This window comes from Anabrus simplex, chromosome 7, assembly GCF_040414725.1.
Source record: "Anabrus simplex isolate iqAnaSimp1 chromosome 7, ASM4041472v1, whole genome shotgun sequence".
NCBI lineage: Eukaryota > Metazoa > Arthropoda > Insecta > Orthoptera > Tettigoniidae > Anabrus > Anabrus simplex.
Window position 1 is genome coordinate 246,377,754 of NC_090271.1, and position 27,193 is coordinate 246,404,946.

Genomic DNA, 27,193 nt, shown 5'->3' on the forward strand with positions numbered 1-27,193 from the left:
CAGTATCTCCCACTTACTTTCCACTTCTTCTTTCTTACATAACTGCTTTCTTATTTCCAAAGATTCTGCTATTTTCTTCTTGTATTTCTCTTGCAATTCCTCATTTATAAGACCCTCTACATTATACTTTGTCTTTCTTTTTACCTTTCGCATCCTCGCCAAGTCTATTTTTTGTCTGTACTTTATTCTTACAAAATAATGATCTGAATCAGCTCAGCACCTCTACAACTTCTGACATCCATGATGTCTAATGCATGCCACCTGTCTATAATACCATGGTCTATTTGATTTCTTGTTACATCATCTGGTGATATTCATGCCTCCTTATGTTTTTCCACAGGTGCCAAGTACTTTTGATTATCATCTACTTCCCACTTGCAAAGTCAATCAGTCTCAAACCATTATCATTACTGACTTTGTGCAAGCTTTCTTTCACTACTATGTGTTTATACACCTCTTCTCTTCCAGTCTTTGCACTTTAGATGTCCAAGGATCATTTTCACGTCATGTCTTTGAACTTTGTTAATTTCTTCCTCCAATTTGGTGTAAAGGCATCTTTTTCCTCCTCTTCTGCCCTCTCTGTAGGGGCATACACACAAAACATCGTAAGATTGAAGAATTTTGCCCGAAGTCTCAAAGAACACATCCTATCGTTGATTGCAGTATAGTTGATCATGCTTTGCTTTACAGACTTTTGTATGAGGAATCCTCTACCATTACTGCCTTCTTCTCCTCCACTGTACATCAGGATATGTTGACCAGACATTATCATCCCTTGCCCCTTCCATCTTAGTTCCTGGAATGCTGCTATTTTCACTCCATACTTATCCAGTTCATTCTTTAACTCCTTCAACTTGCCATGTCTCTTTAATGTCCTTATATTCCATGTTGCTACTATGATATCATTTTTCCTTCTCTTAAGCCATTTTTCTTGCTGGGTTGTCACCAAGTTATCCGCTTTTCCTGTAGTATGTCTTAATGTATCCCTAACATTTGTCTTTTTACGAGGTAGAGGAGTTAACCCTACGCACAACCCCCAACCTGGAGGACCAGGGTATCACTCTTAGTCTGGATCATCACCTTAGACCTGTCTGGCTTGGCTGGCCCTACCATAAGCATGTGCTCCCGCCGGCATAGGTCTAAGGATCATTTGAACACGCAAGCCTCCAAACACCCAGCAAAATGTAATTTGCCTTTGTCAAGGTGGTGATACATTCGGGAGGATACTACAACATTACTTAGGCGTATATTATTACTAGCCGATGTACGCGTGCCTTGCTAGGAAAATCTACATTGTATACAGAATTTTAGGTGAAGTAGTGTAAACTTTGTGAGTAAGTTTTTTATTAAATTGCACAGCTCTTAGCGTTACTCCAGAAACACGGCACAGAGGCCACCATACATCGTTTCTCATGTGAAGACTGGGTTAGAGAGTTTTCATTGTAATGGCAGGACCCCCTTGCCTACTGCCAGTCACAATCGAGTTTTCATTATAATGGCAGGCACTCACTCTCCGCCTGCCTTTTTATATCCTTGGAAAGACTGGCTCTATGGTTTTCCAGAAGTCTTAAATGATCTACCAATGGACAGAAAACAAACATGACAGCAATATCCTTTTCAACAGAAAAAATATGACTTAGGTCACTCTCCGCCTGCCTTTTTATATCCTTGGAAAGACTGTCTCTGTGATTTTCCAGAAGTCTTAAATGATCCACCAATGGACAGAAAACAAACATGACACCAATGTCCTTTTCAACAGAACAAATATGACTTAGGCCAACATATATCAATTGGTAGAGCAACCGATGCAAAATTGGGAGGTTGTGAGTTCGGATCCTACTAGTGCCCGGTTGGCCATTTATGTTCTGTACTTAACATCTCTTCAACATGTACTATATGTACGTAACACAACGTAATAGGTTGAAAGTTGATTTTGATTAATAAAGCGTTTTATAAAATACAATATGCTTAAGTACTAATACATACATACATACATTATCACTATAGACTGTTATGCCTTTCAGCGTTCAGTCTGCAAGCCTCTGTGAATTTACTAAACGTCGCCACAATCCTCGATTTGCAACTAGTGTTGTGGCCTCATTTAGTTCTATACCTCTTATCTTTACATCGTTAGAAACTGAGTCTAACCATCGTCGTCTTGGTCAACCTCTACTTCTCTTACCCTCCATAACAGAGTCCATTATTCCCCTAGGTAACCTATCCTCCTCCATTTGCCTCACATGACCCCACCGCCGAAGCCGGTTTATGCGTACAGCTTCATTCATCGAGTTCATTCCTAAATTAGCCTTTATCTCCTAGGAATAATAATTTATTATTGACATCAATGTATTATTGTTGGAGTATTTACAGGATAAATTGGCCTGCATATAGATATTGTGTAAAACAATTCCCTAAAGAACAGTATGTTTCCAAGACATAACACTGAAATTTGTCACAGCAACTTGGAGATTGTTAAGAGTTAATAAGGCTGTGACTGAGAGAGAGGTAAAATGATATCTATTATAATAGTGCAGTATCTTGCTGTGAATCTTCATACTATGATAGCTAACTGAGTGTGTTTCTGTTTTTGTTTTGTCATTTGTTTAATATACTGATATTCCTTGCCAATCAAAGGCATTTCAAATAAGATAGGCTCACATGTGCTGCTAGTGTACAGTCCTCAAATCACACATGAATGTGTGTAACTGTTCTCAAATTAAATGGTACAGCTTCTGTCATTTTGTGCTTTATTTTATTTGTTCAAAGTAAAGACGTTACACTCCAACCCTCAAAAGTATATGCCAAAACACAGAAAAGCATTATTTTCTTGGAAATTATTATAGTTATGAAAAAAATTCTTATAAAAAAATTCTGGCAAATCAAATTTTAAGTACACCTTCAGTGTTTCAATAATTTAATAGTTAGTGGCCTATATGTTAACTAAATGTTCCTGTTGTATGCTTGCCAAATTTGAGCATAGTCCATCAAGTAAACTTTATGTGAAAGAAACCAAGACAACGAGACCAAGGATAAAGCATGCCCCAAAACACAGCATAACAGTTTTTCTTGATAGCTATTCGAGATACAAAGAAAATATTCGTATAAATGATTTCTGTATGTATGTATGTATGTATGTATGTATGTATGTATGTATGTATGTATGTATGTATGTATGTATGTATGTATGTTCAGTCCATCAGCACTTCCGCTGGTGGGATCCTCAACAGCTCTGCCATCAGCTGTCATAGACAGCGTAGGCATCACTGAAGAGGCATACTAGGGAAATGAGGAGTGAGGTAGTTTCCTGTTGCTTTCCTCACCGACCCAGAGTTGCTATTACATATCAGTCTGCCAAGCCTACTGAAATGAATCAACCAACCCTATGAGCAACATTTTCACACCATTCATAGCAGGGACTGGCTGCATAAGGAATTGGCATTACTAGCATCGCTCATACCTCAGTCACTTTCATATTGTCAAAGCCAGGGATAAGACAGAGACAGATCTATGAAAGTAGCAGAATTACTCTAGCCTATACCAGAAGACATAGTGCACTGTAAACACTAGGTCCTGCCAACAAAGTCATAAATGATTTCTGGGATACTGAATTTCAAGTACACTTGGTGTGATCCATTGTTCAATAGAACTAACTGTTTAAGCAGCATATATTCAATTTTAAGGGTTCCAAGCATACATTTTCCTCTATAGAGTGGGAATTACATGATAAGATAATCAGTTATGTGGGAAACAACATGGAAAGCAACGTGACTGTAGCAGGTGATCTCAATTCACTAAATGTCAATTGGAAATGGAATACGGACAGCAGAAGTCACAACAAATGGTCAGTAAGTTAATATGGGTATGACAGCTGAATCAGAAAGTGATGGAACCAACTAGAGGATAGAATATTCTGGATGTGCTGCTTGTGAAACTGAAGTAATAGATAGTGTAAGCTACCACTAAGCTGCTTTCATTGTAACTAAAAATAAATGCATAGAAAAGACGGTTGTAAAAGTATAAATATTAGGCAGTACCACATGGTTGATAAGTGAGGCATAAGGGAGTTTTTCCTGTGGAAAATGTTAAATAAAAATGTAAACAGTCTGTGGGATGGGTTTAAAGCAATTGTTGAGGAAGGTGCTCCTATACACCTAAGATTTTAAATGGGAAGTGGTCTTGAAACAAATATTCTTACAGGGTTTTGGCTGAGGTTTGGGGCCAGATGATGACAAAAATATTAATTCCCCTAAAACTGTTTGACATACGAGGTTAAAGCTTCACATCACAATTGCTAAGAAGTGGTTTCAAACGAACACTCAGTTAAGGGGTTTTGACTGGGGATGAATTTTGATGTCATAATATTCATTTCTATGAAACCATTTGATATACGAGGTTAAAATTTCACACAATGATTGCTCCTAAATGTATTAGATTTTAAATAAGAAAAGGTCTTAAAACAAAACATTTCTAAGAGGTTTTGGCAGGGGTGAGGTGGGGGGTGATGTCTTATGACTTTGACCCCTTAGAGGTGCATTGTTTTAAGACTTCTTCTTATTTAAAATCTAAGACATTAAGGAGTAAACACGTGTGAAATTCCTACCTCGTATGTCAAGCAATTTTGGAGAAATTTATATTTATATAATTAGGCCTCATCCCCACCCCCCGTCAAAACCCTTTAGGGGTGTATTGCTTTAAGACTACTTTTTATTTAAAAATGTATTGCATGTAGGAGCAACAATCATGTGAAATTTCAACCTCATAAGTCAAACAGTTTCAGATATACAAATATTTACTTTTTCAAGCCTTTCCCTCCCTCCACCCTCTTCCCCCTCCCCCCCCCCCCCCTGATACATACATTTTAGTGTAATTAAGTTTAACATTTTTTAATTGTTTTGAATGAGTATTTTAACATTAAGATAACAGGAATGTATCCTTTTAATTATACAACAAGCCTAAACATATGTAGCTGAAGATATCTACAAAGTAGGCAAAACATTTTCTACAGTTTTTAATTTGCCTTAAGCAAATAAGCGGTATCGGTCAGGTGGAACTGTTGTGTTTCTAAATTCTTTTAACAAGATTCTGTCATGCAAGAAACCTGGTACTTTGTATGCAATGGTTTGAGCAGGATAACGCCAACTGCTACAAAATGAGGAGCACACTCGTTTTTCTTTGTGTGAATTTATGGGACTATTTAATTTCCAACTAAGTAGATTTCCCATATCATTCTCATTTATTTGGACTTATATTCCAGAAGTATGACAAAAGAAGCCATTTTTCAAGAAGGCCCACCAGCAACAATTCCAAATTAGAGGAAAAGATTGTGACGATATTACCAGCAACCTCCCTTTAGGGGCATGTTTGAGAGTCTATACAACCTCACTTTCTTACTGAGTGCATGGATCTTTCTGCCCTTAGACAAAACCTTAATCTGTTAGAAACATTTAATCACACATCCAATGAAGGGGCTACTGCTGATCAAGTCATTTATTTTATGGGTGAGAAAAGTCTTTGTAGGATGGTTTAAATTTCAAATGTACGGTTTCTCTGGGAATATGTTCCCTTGTGAGGCCTTATTTCACTTTTAGCATTTAGTGATATTAATTGATATTAATTTTTGTATTTCTTTCTTTCTTCCTAATTCTTTAGATGAACCTATGATTATTACTTTGTTTTGTTAACCATTTCATTTGTTAAGGTTATCAGGGAAGGGTGGCTGATAGTCACACTATTTTGCCTCTTAAAATAACGATCACCACCACTACAGTTAACCATCAGGTATCCATCTGTATATAGATCCACTAAGTTCTCCTAAGCATTATCACTAAATTCGAAATGGTGCTTACCAACCAAATTTCTTAGTGACTCTCTATAATATTGTTTGAAGGTACCAGTCACCCAGTGCTAACACAATGTAACTTTAGAACACCATCTTCGTTCCACCTATTTGCATTTCCTACCTGATAAGATTTCCCTTCTGATGTCTGGATAGTTGGCATACTCAGAGGACAAGGAGATATGTTTTGACAAGTTATCTATGTTAGTTGCCGGCCCCGTGGTGTAGGGGTAGCATGCCTGCCTCTTACCCGGAGGCCCCGGGTTCGATTCCTGGCCAGGTCAGGGATTTTTACCTAGACCTGAGGGCTGGTTCGAGGTCCACTCAGCCTACGTGATTAGAATTGAGGAGCTATCTGACGGTGAGATGGCGGCCCCGGTCTAGAAAGCCAAGAATAACGGCCGAGAGGAATCGTCGTACTGACCATACGACACCTCGTAATCTGCAGGCCTTCGGGCTGAGCAGCGGTCGCTTGGTAGGCCAAGGCCCTTCAAGGACTGTAGTGCCATGGGGTTTGTTTTGATCTATGTTAGTTGCTTTATTATGAAATAATGAACTGTTCTGGTAATGTTTTGTTTCATAGTGATTTGATACCTCACATAATAAGAGCTCATTTCCCGAATCAATCACCATATACTACTGAGATATTAATTTAACTAAACTGTTTTTATTAACATCATTATTTTGTTAATGTGCTGCAGTTATGTTTTATTCATTGGTCCTTTGATGAAGAAACTATAAAATACTCCAACCATATTTTTGTAATTTAGGAAAAATGTCCTTTTATAACCATCCCTTTTATAGACTAACATTGTATCTAGATTGTAGATGGAGATCTTAAAATAAATGTTAATGAAAACCTTATGGAATGTTTCAGAAAACTGCTGCGGGCTGTTACCTTTCCTTGCATTTTTATCCTTGCATTCTGTCTTACCATCGGGCCAATGCCAAAACATCTGTTGTTTGCTGTTGTGAACATGGAAACAAATCCTAATACATGTGAGGATCAGCCCAAGAACTACACAAGCTGCCAATATCTAGCCATGATTGACAGTGAAATAATTGAACAAGTAAGGAAAAGAGCATTTTATTCATGGTTGTGAGGCTTATTTACCAGAATTTGCTGTTTTTTCCAGTTTGATCTACAAGTGGATGTATTCCAATATAGAATAATTCAGAACTGAATTATTCACAGTAGTGAGGATTATTAAGCAGAATTGCTTATAAGGAGAATTTGTTCTTCTTCCATTTTAATATACAAATGGACTCATGCCCATATAGAATAATATGCAACTGAATCTTTACTTATTATTCTTAACTATTGGCCACATTGGACCATTTGAGTCTTCAATGTACACTTTTTCTTTGAAGATTATACTGTTTGATTCTTCTTATCTGTCCAGTACTTCTTCATTTTTTCTGATCACAGTGTTCTTAATTCATCTGAAATCTCTACAGGCCTTCTGTGCATCATTTCAGTTGAAAATTTGTGATTCTTAAGAAGGGTGATCATTTTATTCATGTTCTCTGCATCTGTAATTTTGAGTCCAACTGTTTTGAGATCCTCTTGAATTTCTTTGATCCAATTCCCTCCTGTCTTCTTTCCCAGATTTCTCATCACTAGTAGTTGTAAAATCCTGTTTTCTGGTAATTGTAAGATGTGAAAGAAATAAGAGATTATTTTCTTCATCATGCTGGTAACTGAGTCATTCTCTCGATAGACAGTTCATTGGGGAGGATTCTCCAGATTCCTTCAACCTGGTACTTTTTATTTATACAAGTTCTGATAATTCTTCTTTCAGTTTTGAGGAGATGATCAGTTCGTCTATTATTTTTAATTTGGAAAAAGGTTTCACAAGCGTAAGTGGCTTCAGGCAAAGTTACAGTTTTGTAATGTTGGATCTTAGTGTCTATTGACAATCATTTTTTGTTATAAGTTGACCAGGTTAGAAATTGTGCTTTTTCATTCTGTTGGTTCTATTTATCCATGTTGCTTCCTCACTTAAGTTGTGCATAATGATTTCTCCAAGGTATTTAAATTGTAGGACTATGTTAATTTTTTGGTCATTTATGATGACTTCATTTATGTAAAGGGGTTTCATTGGCATGATCTCAGTTTTCTCAAAGGATTTTTGTAATCCTATTTTTAAGGCACTTTTCTGGAGACTGGTGTCTGACCACAGACTTCTTCCATGTCAAGGGCTAAGAGAGCTAAATCATCTGCAAACCCTAGGCAGTTTGTCTTTATTGAGGGTTTTGCTCCAATTTTGCTTGTAGGTGGGTTTTCTCTTTGTCAAATTTTCATGATGTAATCTAGAGCCACATTGAAAAGCAGTGGGGATAATCTGTCACCTTATCTGTGGCCGGTATTTATTGTAAAAGTATTTGATATTTCTCCCCTGAATCTTTACTTATACATACTGATAGTTATTTTAATTTCAAAACACTGAAGATATTCCAAAGAGAACAAAATATCATAAAAATTAATTTGAATATAGTTCACTTGTGCATGTGTTCCATGCATCTTTCAATGAATACACAAAAGCAGAGACTGGAAAACATTCTGCACAGTTTTATTTTAATCCCTAAGGTTTGGTCCAGTCCAGTGATACTCTGTACTTCCCTTCGGAGAGTCATGCCAGTCACCAAAATAAGCTCTTTTATCACACTCTCATAATGTTTTTTATAGTTTGGGGAGATATTCCACATCACACTTGGAGGTTGAAATCTTATCACATGTGAACAAAGCTGCAGTTCGTCATATTAAAACCCAAGTTTAAATGAAGCAGAGGCCAGAGATGTTGCTCTCTTCTTGAGATTCACTCTTCCTTCCATTGGGTAATGGGGTTGAAATTACTTTCCATCAGCTTCTGTGCATGGGTAATTGATAGGTGACAAGATCTGATTTGGTTTCTCAGGGACTGTGAGGGAGGCATGATATTGCTCAAGACAGGACAAAATGTAGGAATGTAGGAATCAATAGTGTCTCTCAAAATCAGTCACCACTGATCTGCATTTAGGACTGTTGCCCAGGTGGCAAATTCTCTATCAGTTGTTTACATAGTCTTCTCAATCACAATTGAATCGTTCACCCGAAAAACGTTGTATCCAACAAAAAGTAAATTTTACAGGCGGATACAAAAACGGTTTAATGCTTAACTATTATTATTTTTGAACATAAACTGAATATGTAAGGTAGCACTACCATTGAACAATGTAATGTGAAGTTGTCAACACAGTATGGTACATTTACAACATGATTTTAGGCAACACAAAAAAATTTCAGCAGGAATAACGTTGTATGTGGCTAGTTACAACGTTGTTCTTCTGAAGTACACTCACAATATTATCTAAAATCCCTTCAACAAAATAGAACACAGCAGTAAAAATAATCAGAATATCTGAGTACAGTAATATCACACTTCTGCAGAAAGCTTGTGTCTCCTTATCATTGCAAAATTGGTTGCAATACGCTATAACTTGTAAAGTCAGATAGTGACAAGGAATTTTTGATCTACAGCAGTAAAATATTTGCAGACGATCAGATTCTGGTACAGAGCAATCATTCGCCAGTTATTATTCTGACAAATACAACGTTCAGACCATACTATCAAATTACGAATTTCGCCAGCTTTAAGTGCCTTGAAGTGCGTAGTAACATATTTCAGTATGCAAGAAGATATTTCTGCTGACCCCCTTCTGGCAATACTTCCATGCCAGAAATACATGAAAGCAGTATTGTTACCCATATTATGGATTGCTAGGTTGTAGCACGAGTACTGACGTTGGTAGAACACAGAAGAATGGTGTAACTGTGGACAAAATGTCACTTGCTGAAGATGCACACACAAGGTCACTACATTTTTGTTGGTTTTGATATTATCAGAATCAGCTGCAAGTATTTTGTACGCTAGTTCAGCCCTAGTGTGGTGAATTGTGATTTCAATTTCAATCTGTTTACATTCCTCTTCAGATGAGGCTGCAGACATCTGAATGAAAAATCTGTCACAGTACGAACAGGAATTCCAAATTTCAAATGAAAATCACTTCTAAAGGTGTCTCTATATGTGCTTTCAGTGACATTAACATTAGGATATTTCTCCTGGAAAAGTTCATACATTTTCCGCACATTCAGTTGTGGACTTAAGAAACAGTTCACACTCGTATGCGTGGTGTAGTGACTTTCCTGTTTTGGAAATGACTCTATATGTCTTTTTACTTAGTCTTTGTCACAATCAGGAATTCTGTTTGGCCTGTTGGAATGCTTTCCTCTTTTGTCCTGAAGAGGCAAGTTGGCTTTGATTTTTTCAATCAAGATTTGCACTCTACGAGGTGTAATACTACACACATTGCACAAAGTCTTCTGACAAACCTGTACCCTACCATTTTCTAGAGGTAAGTAGTAAAGAACTGAACACTGGCGACGAGATACTTCTTCTGGGGTAGTCCGTCTCTTTACTTCCCCTACTTCAATGCATTGGTGAGCCAAAAATATTGTTCGGTTATCATAATTAAGGTCGTAGAACGTCTGGAACAACTTTATTTTACTATTCGCAGGTACATTTCCGCACGAAAACTTGCAGTGGCAAACTTTTTCCTAAAAATAAAAGAAAAAACTCCATTGAATCGGAATAAATTAGGCCTACATTTAGCATATAAAAGCTTGCTTGTTGTTTGTGAACTAGAGGCATTGTTTTGATCATGAATATGAAATCATATGATCTGTACTATTGCAACAACAGTTACATAGCCTAAACATATTAACGTGCCTATATTTCAAAATAGAATTGCTCTATAACCATGATATTGTTCCAGAAGTACATCAGGCTTGTATAAGAATGGGTTCTAAATATTTTACATAGGTAAATTCAATACTGACCGATCAGTTAATATAATTTAAGCATTATATGGACCGGAATCAGTTACAACGTTGTTCTACTTACCTCACTTGGTGGTAGTTTTCCAGGAACAGGTTGCTTGTTTTTCTAAATATATGGGCATCCGCTGTCCTTCAGTGCCTTTCGCCTTTTATCCTTCCAATTAGCAAGATTAACTTTCCGCTTTTACCTTTATTTAGTCTTTTTTGATCACTGTTTGTTAGCGACACAACAACAGAGTCGGCCATGTTGCTTGTAGTTACAACGTTGTTCTACTAAACGGTAATTTGAAATATTCATCATGGTGCGAACTGTTATTTTCTGCAAGAACAAAGATTCCCATCGCATGTAGGATACCATATAGAACGTTATTCCATCTTTAACTCACTTTCAACAAAACTGTTGGTTACAACGTTTTTCGGGTGAACGATTCAATTATAAAGCTGAATTTCCCACCTAATCAGTATTTATTTTGATGTATTTAATACATTTTGCAGTACCTGTTTTGGCCTCCATTATAGGCCATCTTCAGCTACTGAAGAACCTTAATTTGGTAAAATAACATACAAAGTTCAAACACTATTTATATTACACATGACTTATTTCTAAGTTTAAATGATACGATATGTATGAAAATGTGCGTCAAATTGGAGTTATAAAGGTCTAAAATTATATCTAAAAGTTCATTTGTAAAGTGTCACTGGTGTGGTCTTGATGCTCTATTAACACTCTCTTAATGAATTGTACATTTTTATATTAAAACAAGTACATATTTTGCATGTTTAAAAGATGCAAACCTTGGTGAAATTAATAAAATTAGTTAAAATCTTCTTATAATTAGGTACTGGTCTACATCAGATTGTGTTATGAGATTAATGTCCAATGTTTCAGAGTAATATGGTGAGAACATCCCTTTTTTTTTTTTTTTTTGCGTAAATTGTGATCTGTTGAAAACTTGTAATATGATGTATCGGAATATTGTCCTGTTGTCTCCAGCCAGTCGCTTACATGGTTGTCGGGAGCATGACATGTCAAAATTAAATAAAAAGGTATTCATTACGTGGGAAATCCAGCTTTATAATTGTGATTGTTGGAACTATCAATATGAGGGTTAATGAAGCAAATAAATTATGATACCTACTCTTGTCTTAAACGATTTCAAAGTAGTTGGAAACTTTATGTTTGAACTTAGAGGATCAAATTAAGGAGGGCAAGTCCATGAACCTGGCATTCGTAGATGTAGAAAAGGCATTTCATAACATTGATTGGAGCAAGCTATTTCAGATTCTGAAGTTAATTGAGATCAAATCAATTAATCGCCAATGATGTGCATTAAGGGCTGTTGTCCAGCTAGCAGATACCCTATCAGTTGTTTGCCTAGTCTTTTCTTAAATGATTTCAAAGAAGTAGGAAATTTATCAAATATCTCCTTTGGTAACTTATTTCATCCTTAAATCCTGTTCCTATTAACAAGCCGTCTTCTCCTCTTTTTTAACTTAGCGTTTTTCCGCACTTGCAGAGTTCATTGGATCGATAAATGCCATTTTAAGAGATCATATGCAGCATTTGGATGTCAGCTGATCAATCTTCATATTTGTAGCTAGGGTGTTTTGCTACCATTATCGTGGCCTCCCACATGGGCGCTTACCATTGATGGTGAAGTTGTATGCATCATGAGTGATTGTTGGAAAGGAGCGGCCAGTACACAAAGACAATCTCTAGTGAGAGCAGGGAAGTACACAGCCCAACAGAAACTGGAGGGCACTATAAAGGATAGACAGCCTTGTGAGCTGGAGGCTAGTTGCTGAAAGACTGGTATACAGTGTGTGTCACTCGTATCAAACCTCAAGACGAAGTGCCTCTAACTAAGTGATTAGAAAGTTGTAGTTGGGGAGTAGACTAGCTCATGCGAGCATTTTCTGTGAGTAAATAAATATCGTAAGTGGAGCAAGTTCTTCAATTTAGTGTGGTATGCATAAGTTTACTGCCATATGGACTAGTTGTGACAGGGTATCATACCCATAATAGGCTCTACACATGGTCGGACTAATATCATAAGTAGAAGATTAAGTTACTAATATCTGGCCTAGGTTGCGGCATTGTACGTGAATACATACAAAGCAGTGAAGAGGAGTATCATATTTCAACATCCAGCTTCCAGAATTTGCTGAGGTTCAACAAAGAAGAAGACGGCATCTGTAATGGCATTCCCAGGATTCAAGTGCCAGTCTTCAGGATCCAGCACATATAGCGCTAGAATGTGCTAATTCTACAACACAGCCCAGAACAGCGTGCTGAGGCAATGACGGAGGATTTCAGATGAGTTGAACTGCATGTAAGCATGACTTGTAGTTGTAGATTCAGGGCCTTTTCAGTGATGTAAATATTAAAAATGTAACTTCCAAATGCATTAGGCATATTTATTTCAAGTGTAGATTAAGTAATAGCTTGGGGCTGATGACAGGCACCAGCCATGTGTTTTATTAGCTTTGCTTTAGATGGTATGAGGGTAGTGATAGTTCAGTATATGTGAATTTTGTATGTAGATTAATTACGCGCCATGTATGGACGTGAGGGTTATATTGGTGTCAAAGTTGTCAAAATGAGTTGGAGGTCAACTTAACTCTAGAGATTCGAATGGGGAAGAGACAACATAGTTAACAGCTTTAGGATATGCATGATTACACATGGGGCATGTTTTCAGCTTACAGCGAAACCAGAGAGATATTTACACCATTGTGATTCAGAGAGGGTCTTTTATATGATACTACAACAGACTAATCCGTACTTGTGTGTAGGATGAAAAACTAGAGAGGGTAGATGCATGGACAGAGAGAGCCGAGACATATGTGTGTGACACCGCAGTGAGATATGTGTAGAAGTAGCCTGAGGAGGCTTATGTGCGAAAATAGGCCAAGAGGGAGCCTAGATTTGAACCTGTGTATTCTAGATGTGATATAAATTTAGCTCAGAGACCCACCTCTCTAACAAAGTGATGAAAGACGAGAATGCTTTCGAGAGCCCAGGGAGAAAGATCTGTTATACCCAATGCAGGTAAAGACTGTTGGTGGCTGACTGAGCTGCAATGAATGAATGAGGTGTACACACAAATCCATTATCCAGACCGAGGCAAGTTAGTTTCTGTGTGTGTGTAAAATTATTTCGCTTATCACTTTCTCTCTCCACAGCTGACCAGGGTTTGCTAAGTTAGCCGGCAAGTACCCGCCGTGCATAATATATGGCAGTTGACATCCAGAGCCATAGAGGTCTTGCGTTCAAGATCTATGATCCCAGACGATGATGTCCAATGTATATACTTGTTTTCTTTTCCAGGATGTGTTTGTTTTGATCTTGTGTATGTTTGTTCAATGTATTTTTGTCCATTGCCATTGTGTGCATTGTTGATTAAGGGAATTACAGCACTTGCTGTTTTGAGGTTGTGAGGTTCTGCTCCCTCTCCAATTTGTTCTGGGCGCATCCTGTGATTATAAATTCAGTGGTCTTTTGGGGGTATATGACAGTCCCAAGCAAGTGTTCATTATATTTGTTAACCAACTAGTTCAGATTTGTTTAATCAGGCCGAGATGTGCAAATAATTATATTTAATGTCAAGAGACGGTTTAGATTGAGGCTACATGCCATAGCAGTTTAATTTATCTAAATCCTACGTCAAAAACACAATAATACCACAGTATCCCACTATAGTAATTGTGATTTGGGTTCAAGACCTATGTTTTCTATTTTAAATTGTGAAGACGAATTTTATTGTAAGATATCTGGGAAGAATACAATTTTTTTTCATACTTATTGTTAATAAACCTTTCCACCATTTTATTTCTCTGATTTCTCATTTACAATGTATTCTATAACCTGTCCTATGATTTTTAAGTTAAATTTAGATAGACATTTTGACCCATACCTTTATGTATGAACATTCCATGCAGCTTCTCCGCTGAGCTAGGCAAAATGGCGGTCAGGGGAAGGTACAATATTAAGTAGTTTTTGAGACTCCCTCTCATTAAGGATGAAAGAAGACCATTTGAAAAGTTGCTTTAAATTCCTCTGGATAATATTATTCGGGTCTTTTTTTTAAATTTTGAATGAATTCTTGGTGAAGAAGGCTTTTTTTTTTTTTTTTTTGTATGTATGATTCCTTACTCATAATACCCGTAGTATTCCCCTAGTCTGCCTTAGTCAAAATCAAATCATTCTCCTTTATTTTCTGTTTCAAATAACCTACTAGTTGGTTTTCATGTAAAGGAACTGCTACTTTGCTGTTACTTGTTAAATTAGAAAATTTTCCTTAATGTTAAATCTAATCTCAATTTGTTTTTTGCTTAATGTTAAATCTAATCTCAGTTTGGTTTTCAGTCAGTAACTTCTGCAATGCACTTTCTGCTTCCGCTATAATCGTGATTGCATCCTTGAGTTTAAATTGATTGGGCCAATTGAATTTGGGACCTTTTTCCATAACTCTCATTTCTGAATCCCCAAATTGAGTCTTGGAAAGATTAATAACTGGCTTCTGAAATTTGGGGATAGTTGAATGAGCCTGATTATTGAAATCCATGGACAAAGTAGAATTACTATCGGTTCTCTTATTATTGAGCCTTCTGTTTATCTACAAGTAAATCCAAAATTTTTGCATTAACAAAATGTTGAAAAGAAATCCATTCTAGTGGGACAAAGGAGGAAGAGGAAATCCGATGGGCCTCATATAACTGAGTGTTAAGTAATGCTTGTTTTCTTATAGAGGAATTTAATTTTGTTCCTGATCCATAGAACATTGGATTTCTCTTGTGTCTTTCTCTGCCAATATGACAAAACATTCTTGTTTTGAACAGATTTCAAAAAATTAGGGATGAGTCCTTCTTTCAGGCAGATTTTTAAGAAAAGGATATCCTTACCTATTTTTGCAATTTTGGTCTTTAGATTTAAATATTTGTTAGCTCTTCCTGCCTGGTTGGCATCAACATTACACATCAGTGGCGACTCGTGCTGAATAATATTGGTGGTTCTGCTCTGTGACGCCCAGTCCATTGCAGTAAGTGTAATAGACAAATCTAAATTCGTATTGCATACGGAAAGTGTCAGCTGAGCTCATTTGAATCCATCCTCCAACCCCGCGGAAACGCTTTACTCCATATCCTATCAGTGTGAAGTTCTCGAAAATGTACCGAAATAATACAGGTAGACGTTCATCTCAATTTGTAAGACCCCGATTTCAAGGGACATCGACAATATAAATAACTGACTTGTACAAAAAACAACAATTTAAAAGTTACAAAAAGTAAAGCCCCTCTTCTACTTATCGAAAAAAAATGTTGACCTCTCAACACATTCATATTTACAAAGGTTCCGAGACCTGCATACATCTTTGGCAGCCGGCTTTCTTAATGGAGGGGGAACATCATCTGATGGTACTAGCGTTTCTGTTTTCAATTTCATGACTACCTAATGTAGGATGCTAAAAGGTTTGTCTTTTCCACCTATTCAATACATATAAATTTTATAAATTAGGAATTTATTATTGATTCCACTTGAGACATGTTTCGCCCTTCATTGAGGGCATCATCAGTCAAAATATCACCCCAAGGTAAAAAATCAGGTAACTGGTTAGTAGTTGACATGTACAAATTAATACATATTATTAATACAATTACAAAAATTACAAATAATATGAAGGGCGAAACATGTCTCAAGTGGAATCAATAATAAATTCCTAATTTATAAAATTTATATGTATTGAATAGGTGGAAAAGACAAACCTTTTAGCATCCTACATTCAGAATCTTCAATACGGACAACAATGATTTTTATCACTTGCAATGGCTACCTAACTCGGAATAATTCACTACCATTACGGAGAAACATAGTCATTACTACTGTATATAGGTACTTGTAGGCCTAAGAACTCGCTCATTTGCTTCGTACGAGAGAATGTTTTTGGCCGTTGGATAGAATTTTGCTGAAGTCCTGGTCAATTACACCAAAGACAGAAAAATATACATACCCCCAATCATAAGATATGTTGTTTGAAGACTTAATATGGACAGTAAATTGAACTGTGTTACTCAATCACAACCATCCTCTTTTATTACGCACTTATCCTATATTTAAGCTTTCTTTCTACTGAACAGAAGCATCACGACTATACTGTAGTATCTGAGAATGTTCACATGTAAGAATTTTAAACCATATCAATATCCACACAGTTTTATAAGATCTCTGTTTACACTGATGAGTACAATGGAGGGAGTTTTTCCCAAACATGCTCATTCGCTACAGCGATTCTCTCATGGATGGTGGCGCTGTCTAGTGTATTATTTACTAACTCTATAGTCACGGGAATAGGTCAGACGTACTGCAAGGCGTGCAGTTCATACAGAACGTTATGGGCGACCCTTAACCACGTATCGGAAGAAAGCTGTAGTTAAGTGTGCTCTCCTAATGTTCTGTCATTCACAGTTCTAAACAGGGTTGCCAGATCACCAGCAGCTGTATGGGTATCAATCTTTGGCTCGATATAAACACTCAATATGAAGGATGGGATCGCTAAACGCTATACAGTATATTACTGTATATCTTTCATTGTGGTGGTTCTGCAGCTCTGCAGATCGTATTATGGAGCTGCGCCTGTTACACATGATAAATTTCATATTTGAGCCCGAATTGTCATTAAGTATTAACTTGTGAAATCCTTACATCGAATATTCTACCTTTGCAATACTATGAATCATATTGATAAAACTACATTAAAATATACTAATGAGACAGGTTTCATTTCACTTTTGAGACATCTTCAGTCACAAACAAAAACCATTAAAAATATAGCAAGGTCATGATAGAACCATAAGATAAAAAGTCTTTGCATCATGTTGCAACACGTGTTAGCGTTTTGTAAAAAAAACCTTGGAAATATATTTGATACATCCTAAAACTGACACAAACATGAGTGTAACACAGGTTAAAATATCACTGTCTCCTTGGAGTGTACAGATTTAATGCAATGTAAATGGCTTTATAAAAAAAAATTGATCATTCTGATGTTGATAACACAAGCATTGTAAAAATATTGCACGCATTATTGAATGTATACATAGATTGTGCAAGTTAATGCCACACTTAAGTTAGCTTCATGCAATGAGTCAAAGACAGGTGTAATTTTGTTGAATTGCACAAGTTGATCATAGCTGACGTTGTTGACAATATGGGCCCAAAAAATAGGAAAATGGAAATGAACAAAATGAATAAGTAAAATGTGAAACATTAAGTGTGTGCCCATCTGGTCACTCACCTCCCTGCCCATCCTATGCTGTCCAATTCACATTGAGTGTTGAAGCTAACTGAGCGCTGTACTAGAAGGTCGTTGAGAATTGACTAGGAGGGGAGGTTGAAGTTAGTGTCAAAAACAATTTCTTCTCAACTTTCATAATAAATAATTATAATTTTGTCCACAAACTGCCTGTTGAATGTAAAATTCCAATTTCGGACTCTTCTTACATTTCATTACTCATTTCATAATTATTCAAGTTAGTTCACTTACACTACTATTTTACTATGTATGCTTTTATAACTGGATTAAATTAAGTTTGCTATTGTACATAGAATACCTATTTTGAACTCTTCTTAAAGTTCATCAATCATGTTATAATTATTGAAATTAGTTACTGCTGTAGTGTGATTTTAATGGTAAAACAAATTCCTTTTAGTATCACTGTAAGCGCTTAGTGAAAAGCAAACACAGTTTATTACTATATACTGGTACTATTATCCTGTACATCATCTATTTATCATACTGTACTTAGTACATTTGCTCATTAAATATTTCATGAACCTCTTATTTTATTGTTATAAGAACGTTGAACAGTTTATTCAGTGAACTGAACTTAGCTATGAAGCATGGTTCTTGTTTCACCACGCCATCAGGAAACACTGCTTGTCTTTCAGTCTGAGATGGAAGTGCGCCATGTTTCAAAACACTCCTTCACCATGCCATCGCAAAACATTTTCCAGGCTCTGCATATAGCAACACTGTTTCTCTTGCAGTCCAAGACAGAAGTGCACCATGTATCGACAAACTGCTTTGAAACAACCCGCTGTGCCGCATCGATCGAATGTTTCGAAACAATCAGAAGTGTCACTTCGCCCATCTCTAATCTTCTCATACTGAGCACCATTGTTCCCACCTCTTTGTACCACCAATCACTCTCACTTCTTTCATGTCTCTTACTTCTAACTTTTGAATAAGATATCCTGACCAAGCAAGTTGGCCATGCAGTTAGGGTTGCGCACCTATGAGCATGCATTCAGGAGATAGTGTGTTTGAATCATACTGTCAGCAGCCCTGAAGATTGTTTTCCGTGGTTTCCCATTTTCACACCAGGCAAATGCTGGGGCTGTACCTTAACCAAGGCCATGTCTGCTACCTTCCCAATCCTAACCCTCTCGTATCCTTCCGCCATCGGAAACCTTCAATGTGTTAGTGCAATATGAAATAAGTACCAAGAAAAAAGATATCCTGAGTCCACCCAGCTTTCACTTCCATAAAGCAAAGTTGGTCTGAAAATCATCGTCATCATTTCACCTTATCCACATCGTGCCAGGTCAGGTCTGAAATAGACCAATGTAAAGATAGTTTCATCTGGGAGCTGACTGCTTTCTTACAGAACACTGTTGATTGCAACTACGAGCTCATTGCATTATTCTTGCTCCACCTTCATTCAATCTCACATACTGTACCACCTCTGGAAATTGCAGGAATTAAAAGAACCCATGATCACCTGGCTGACCAACTTTTTCAATGCCATAGTTGACTCTGGCTTTGTTCCCAGTGATTGGGCTACAAGCATCACTGTGCCTATCTTTAAGCAAAAAGGTAACCCAGCAGAATATACAAATTACCATCCAATTTGACTCTTGTCACACACAATGAAGACTTTTTAGAGAATCCTCGATCAATGACTGCGTGATATTGTCAGCATTAGTACCAACCAGTGCGGGATTTTCAAGGGTGCTGGAACAACTGACGCAATCTTTGCTGCCAGAATGCTCATTGAAAAGCATCAAGAGAAACAACGGCCACTGCATATTGCCCTCCTTGATCTTGAAAAGGCTTTCGACCATGTTCCACATCATGTAATCTGGTATGCAATTCATGACCATGGTATACCAAAAATGCTTATAAGTTGGTTCAAGATGCTTTACACAAACACCACAAGTTGTGTACCTTGTGTTGTCAGCATGTGGGAGAGCTTCCCAGTGAAAGTCGGTGTACACCAAGGCTCCGCATTGTCCCCATTGCTCTTTGTTCTTGTCATGGACACAATTACACAGGACCTGCAGAGGACTGTCCCTTGGACTCTCTTATACGCAGGTGATGTTGCACTTGCCAATACCACCAGAAGTGGATTGCAGCATCAAGTTGAAGATTGGAACAGCTGTCTCTCACAGTATGGTCTTAGACTGAACAAAATAAAGACCAAACACCTGAAAACCATCCCAAGCAACAGCTCATTTCAAGTTGATGGAGAGACCTTAATGAAGACCGTAAGCTTCAGGTATCTAGGATCTCACTGACGGACTGATGGTGGGATACGTGGTGAAGTGCAAAGTAGGATAATGGCAGCATGGATGAGATGGAGGGAAGTCACAGGCATACTCTGCGAGAGAAGGATGCCACTACATCTGAAGTCCAAAATATACTGCATGGTAGTACGTCCTATTGCTTTATATGGTGCTGAATGTCAACCAGCTGACAAAGCTTAGAGTGCCAATTACACACCATGGAAATGAGTATACTCCATTGGTCGATGGGTATCACACTCCTGCATCATGACAAAAATGACAACATCCGCCAGCAAATGGACATTGCGCCCATCATTGAGAAGGCATGGGGAAAATGTCTCCAATGATATGGTCACATTCTGCATGCTGCATCTGGAACAGTTGCCATTTCACCCACTCCTTTGAAATTAATGGGCACTGACCATGTGGACATCCATAGCAGTGCTGGCATGACACAGTGAATGCTGATAAGAAGGCTCCGGACTTAAGACCAGATGATGCCCAAGACCATGCAAAATGGCAAGCCAAGATTAGAACAGTGGACCCTGCATCAGCAGGAAAATGCTAGGAAAAAGAAGAAGATTCATTGTACCAATTTTCAAGTTCCAAAATATTAGACTGCACAATCTGCCATTAAGACCAAGTCATCAGCATAGGCCAAACTGCTTACTACATTTTCACTTAACTGAATCTCTCACTGTCTCTACCTTTCAGTAGATGATCCATGTAAACTATAATAATTAGGCCTCGGATGTTTAGGAAAAGTTATATTTTTTCTTTGTTTCTATTTTCTTGCCTGATTGAATTTTGGTGCAAATCAGGTGATTATCATTACAATTAAGTGATTTTTGTCATATAAATGCATATTTTGGCTAATTTTTGTCATAAGGACATATTGTGAGCTATTTTTGTAGAAACGTCATATTTTGGTCATATTTCAGCAGTTTGATAAAAGCCGTAGCTGTGTAAAATCATCTTCAACCTACAGAATGTGAACTAGTGTTCACAAAACTGCTTCTCGCTATCACATCTGCAGTTAATACAAGTGGAATACCCTTTGTATAGAATGAAGGTCATAGACCTCACTGCACCTTATACTGCTGTACTCAGCAACCCAGTCTCCCAGGTAGAGACAGAAGTCATTCTGAAAAACCCATCCCAGCAGTGAGCTAATTACTTCTGGCAATCGCTCACTTGTCTTTGTTCAGATTAGAACCCCAACATCCTTTCACTTACACAAGCATCAGTTTATAGTGAATCATATCCCAGCACACATTCCAGTATGCCTAAGTAAAAGTCTTCTACTAGTGTTAAAGTACAAATCTTTGTTAAGGAATTTGGAGAAGAATATTTCTGTACAGATGGTTTAGTTCTATTTTGCAGGTTGTGTGAAATGAAAGTTATGACTGAGAAACGTTTCAATGTGCAATATCATTGTAACATGGCAAAACACAGCAGAATTATCAAATGAAAACATGTTGATAAGAAAAGGCAACAGTTCATATTCGATAAAACTGTTACATCTTCAGTGATGGACAGATGTTCAGATTTTTCAAAGGAACTTTGTGAGATGATGGTGTCTGCAAGTATTCCTCTAAACAAGGCAAACAATCCCCATTTCAAGAATTTCATGGAGAAATACACAAAGAAATCTGTTCCTACAGAATTAACACTACGAAAAATCTATTTATCGTGTTGCTATGAAGATACTCTAAATTGAATACAACACAGTGTAGCAGACAATAAGATTTGGATATCTACTGATGAGATGACAGACACTGCAGGTAGATATATAGGGAATGTAATCATTGGAACACTCCGCACTGATTGCCCTGGGGATATTTTTCTACTAACCTCAGTAGTTTTAGAGAGAGAGAGAAAATCATTCAATGATTGCAGTTCTCTTTGATAATGCACTAAAAATTTTATGAAAGGATGAAATTAAGTGGGAACCGTTCTTCTCTTTGTTACTGATGCTGCTGAGTACATAGTGAAAGCTGCTGAAGGCCTCAAGATGTTTTATCCAAGAATGACTCACCTCACATGCATTGCACATTCTCTACATCGGGTGGCAGAAGAAATTTGTGGACATTTTCCTGAAGTCAATAAATGAATATCTAAAGTCAAACTTTTTTTTTTGAAAGCATCACTGTGGCACCACTGTGAGTTGTGACTTTCAAGAAGTTAGCTCCTTTGACACCACTCCCTCCACAGCCAGTTCTTACTAGTTGGGGGATATGGCTCGATACTGTGTGTATTACTGTGTGTATACTGTGTGTGTGTACTACCCCACTATCGAACACATTGTTAAAGGCTTCAACAAAGATGATGCCTCTTCTATCAAGAATTGCACAGGAATCATTTTCCAACAGTTTGTCAGAAAGCCTGTTATATATTAAGTCAAACTCTAGAATTATATTGGGTGCAATTACTCGTTTAGAAGCTGCTAGCTTAGAAATTTAAGCAAGTATTGAAATTGTGAGAAGTGTTGAACTTTCAGTACAACAACTGCATGGAATAGTTGGCAACAGTGTAAAATGGAAACTTCAAAACATGCTTAATCAAAATTATGGTTTCCGCCGTGTGTGCAAGATAAATGATGTTCTTAGAGGAGAAGGTTCCAGTACACTTCAAGATGAGTGCATACGGTACTCAACAGCAGTGATTTAACATTATTTAAATATGTACCAAAAATGTCTTGTGATGTAGAAAGGAATTTCTCCTCTTATAAGAATGTGTTAAGTGATAATCGGAGGTCTTTCATGCCTGATGCTTTGAAGATGAATCTTGTTATACACTTCACTTCCAATCACAAAGAAGAATGAAAAACATATGTGAGTTTGCACTATAGGCCCAGCTGCCCTACTATAATATATTGAAAGACATTTACTTAATTCATTTCGTGGTGCTCAATTTAAACCTGAATGTATTTTAATTATATCAATGAAATCTGGGCTTAAACATTCCACAATGTATTTAAAAAATAGATTGATTTCTAGTTTTCTTGTATTTCAACCACCAATGCAGGGTGCAAACGTTTTGACTTCTAAAATTTTATGTGATCTGTTAATCTTAGCGAACTTACAATCGGTACTTTATAGGTATGTATTCAGAAATGTTTGATAAGTGAATTTTTTTTTTTTTTTTTTTTTACATTTACATACATTTTTATTCACAATCAGTATCTTACATATACATACAAAGGTAGTATAAGATACAATGTGAATCCCACATAAGGTAAACTTGTGTGTGGGCTTCAAAAATACAATAGCTAGATTATGTACATCATGGCATCTAGTGAATATCATTTACTCCATTAACATTTTGGTGATATTAAATTAGAGTAATTTTAAGAACTGTTTTTCTGTATTTGGTGTAATAGGCCTAAAAAGAAGCTGGAAAGGAGGGGCATGGGTTAAGGAGAAGGTTGGTTTCTTAGTAGAGAGAAATAGTGTGCTCGTTGATTTAAATATTATAATGGAAATTTATAAGTTGATCTACTTTGTAATAATTGTTAATGAGCCATGTGAATAGCCTTTTCTTCAATGTATTCTGATTGCCACTGATCACGTCCACAGGTAATGCATTGTATATCCGTGGTCCTAGACAACTTAGATTTCTTTGTCCAAGTAAAGTGTTCCGGCGTGGTATACTTACTCCAGTTCTGTCTTGCAAACTAGTGCAAATTTTTGGCTTGTGTTCTTTGCAGAAGAGCTTTAAATTTTTATGCATGTATAGGGTCACTGACTGCACAAATAGCTGCCGTATGTTAAGTACCATGCTTTGCTGGAACAGTTCGTATGTTGGAAACATCACTGGCTTTTTGTACATGACTTTCAGTATGTAGTTCTGGCATGTATTTACCTGAGCCAAGTGTGAATCAAGTATTCCACCCCAACTGTTAATTCCATATTGCAGTTGTGATTGAACTAAGGCAAAGTATACAGACTTCAAGGCTTTTGTTGAAAGAACATTTCTAATTCTGTAAAATATATAAATAAGTTTCTGAAGTTTAATGATCAAATTTGATGCATGAAAATTCCATTTCAGATAACTATCTATAATTATCCCTAGGTATGAAACATGTATTGATTTCTGTAAAGTATAACAGTTGCAGCTTTCAGTATTTTTGCAAGTTGGTATGTGGAGTTTTAGTGTTAGATTGTCTGAGGGTTGCATTGTTTTATTATGTGAGAAGCAGAGGAATTTTGTTTTATTTTCATTTAAAGTAAGTAGGTGGTTGTTTAGCCATTTCTGAACTATGACTAGGGTTTCTTGAGCTCTGTTGAAGGTGTCCTCCCAAGTTTCACCCGTGACTGTGACTACCGTGTCATCAGCATATGAGTTAATTTTTGCATTACAGTTTAGCTCACACAGATCATTGATATATAACAGAAAAAGAATTGGTCCTAATACTGTTCCTTGGGGTACTCCGATTTTTACTTGAGCACTTTTACTTAGAGTATCCTTGATTCTTACCTTTTGTATTCTGTTAGAAAGAAAGCTTTTAATTAGATTTTGAGGAATTCCACGAATGCCTACTTTTTCAAGTTTTCTAAGGAGTATATTGTGATCTACGGTATCAAATGCCTTTGTTAAATCCAAAAATATAGAAATAGTCCTTTTGGAGTTATCAATGGTTTTATACAAATAATCAGTTAAGGAGAATATTGCATCTTGAGCACTAATTTTTGGTCTAAAACCAAACTGATTTGGAGACAATATGTTATACTTATTCAGGTAATTAAGTAATCTGGTTTTAATGCATTTCTCTAGTAATTTTGAAATGTGGGTTGTGAGAGAAATTGGGCGATAATCAAGGACAATAGACTGTGAATAACTGCTAAACATGTACATTCAGAAAATTAATATCAAAGTAAGAATAAAGAATTTAGTTAACAAATATGTATCAGAGCAATTGCCGATTCGATTTACAATTTATTTTAAAATGGCTATATTTAGATTAATCATTTACAGGTCATATTTTGTAATTTTTATGTCATATTTCATCACTTTTGAAGTCACATTGGCTTGCTTATTTGGACTATTTTTAGGTCTTAAACATTAGAGCAATAATAATAATAATAATAATAATAATAATAATAATAATAATAATAATAATAATAATAATAATAATAATAATAATAATAATAATAATAATAATAATAATAATAATAATAATAATAATAATAATAATAATAATAATAATAATAATAATAATAATAATAATAATAATAATAACAACAATAATAATAATATATAATTTCGTGTGGCTATTTCTAGCCGAGTGCAGCCCTTGTAAGGCAGACCCTCCGATGAGGGTGGGTGGCATCTGCCATGTGTAGGTAACTGCATGTTATTGTGGTGGAAGATAGTGTTATGTGTGGTGTGTGAGTTGCAGGAATGTTGGGGACAGCACAAACACCCAGCCCCCGGGCCATTGGAATTAACCAATTAAGGTTAAAATCCCCGACCCGACCGGGAATCGAACCCGGGACCCTCTGAACCGAAGGCCAGTATGCTGACCATTCAGCCAACGAGTTGGACATAATAATAATAATAATAATAATAATAATAATAATAATAATAATAATAATAATAATAATAATAATAATGTTGAGAATATTTATATATATTCATATGACTCTGGCTGAGCCACCATCAAGTAGCGCCACCTACACACTACGTTTTCTTTGTCCATTCTGACATGTCACGATTGTAATCTCCATTTCTATTGTTTTCTCTGCATCCATCCTGTGATTTACGTATGTAATAAATAGTGTCATTTTAATATAAACCGTGCTGACCTTATTACTTTCTGAAACATCGTGCCTTTTTCAACAGGTTACGGGCCCAGAGTGCACATTTGGAAAGTGATTAAATGTGTAGTGATAAAATACACTGAAAAATAGATGCGTAAAAATATTGTGTCGCGCACGGTTGGAGAGGTTAAGTTAAACATTTAGCCAAGTGACTTCTGCGAAGAAATAGTGTGTGAAGATGAACACTTTGAGTATAGTGCACATCGAGACGTTATCAAAGGACAACTTTGACACGTGGAAAATTCACATGAAGGGTGTGTTAGTAAAAAATCGTACGTGGTCATACATAGCTGGGATAAAGGTTAAACCTGAACCGGTCAGCGAGAACGCGGCCGCTATTACAGAATGGGAAGAGCGTGACAGTGAAGCAATGTCGGACATCATCTTGGAGATTCAACCCTCGGAATTGAAACAGGTAAAAGACTGTGTCACTTCGCGCGAACTGTGGCTAAAACTAGAGTCAATTTACCAATCGAAGGGGCCAGCGTGGAAAGCAACATTATTAAAGCAGATCATGGTTCAAAGAATGAGTGAAGATGGGGATGTATGCGATCATTTGTGGAGATTTTTCTACACCGTGGACAAGTTCAATGGTATGGACGTGGCAATCAATGATGATTTGTAATCCATATTACTTCTGTATAGCTTGCCAGTCAGTTCTGAATACTTTCAGTGTGTGACAGAATCTCGCGACGAACTTCCAAAGCCCGAGATATTACGCATAAAAATTGTCTAAGAAAGTGACGCGAGGAGCAGTGATCGAAACAACATGACGCAAAACTGTATGACTGTTGAACGAAAATACAAGAAAAGAATTATAGAAAGCCCACAAGCAAAGTTGATAAAGGCGAAAAAGGAGGATCCACATCTCTTCGTTGCTATCATTGTAAAAAGATAGGTCATAAGGCAAAGGAGTGCAAATCGAGTAAAAATGATCATGACAATGCTCACAAGGCCGAAGGAAGTACCTCGCTATATATTACATCAGAACTGAACTCGTGCAACTTCGTGACGGACCGCGATGCAGATACAGTGTGGTGCCTCGACAGCGGCTGTACATCGCACATGTGTAAAAATGTGGACTATTTTTC

At 36.8% G+C, this 27,193-nt stretch overlaps 1 protein-coding gene across 1 annotated transcript in view; it reads left to right on the forward strand.

Annotated features, from left to right (window-relative positions):
• Window positions 1-6,803: 6,803 nt before the first annotated feature.
• Window positions 6,804-27,193, forward strand: part of LOC136877090 (ABC transporter G family member 20) — a 98,175-nt gene continuing 77,785 nt past the window's right edge. Inside the window, exon 1 of the mRNA XM_067150908.2 lies at window positions 6,804-6,906. Within this exon, the coding sequence (XP_067007009.2) occupies window positions 6,814-6,906 (93 nt within the window). The 5' untranslated portion in view covers window positions 6,804-6,813. The remainder of the gene's footprint in view (window positions 6,907-27,193) is intronic.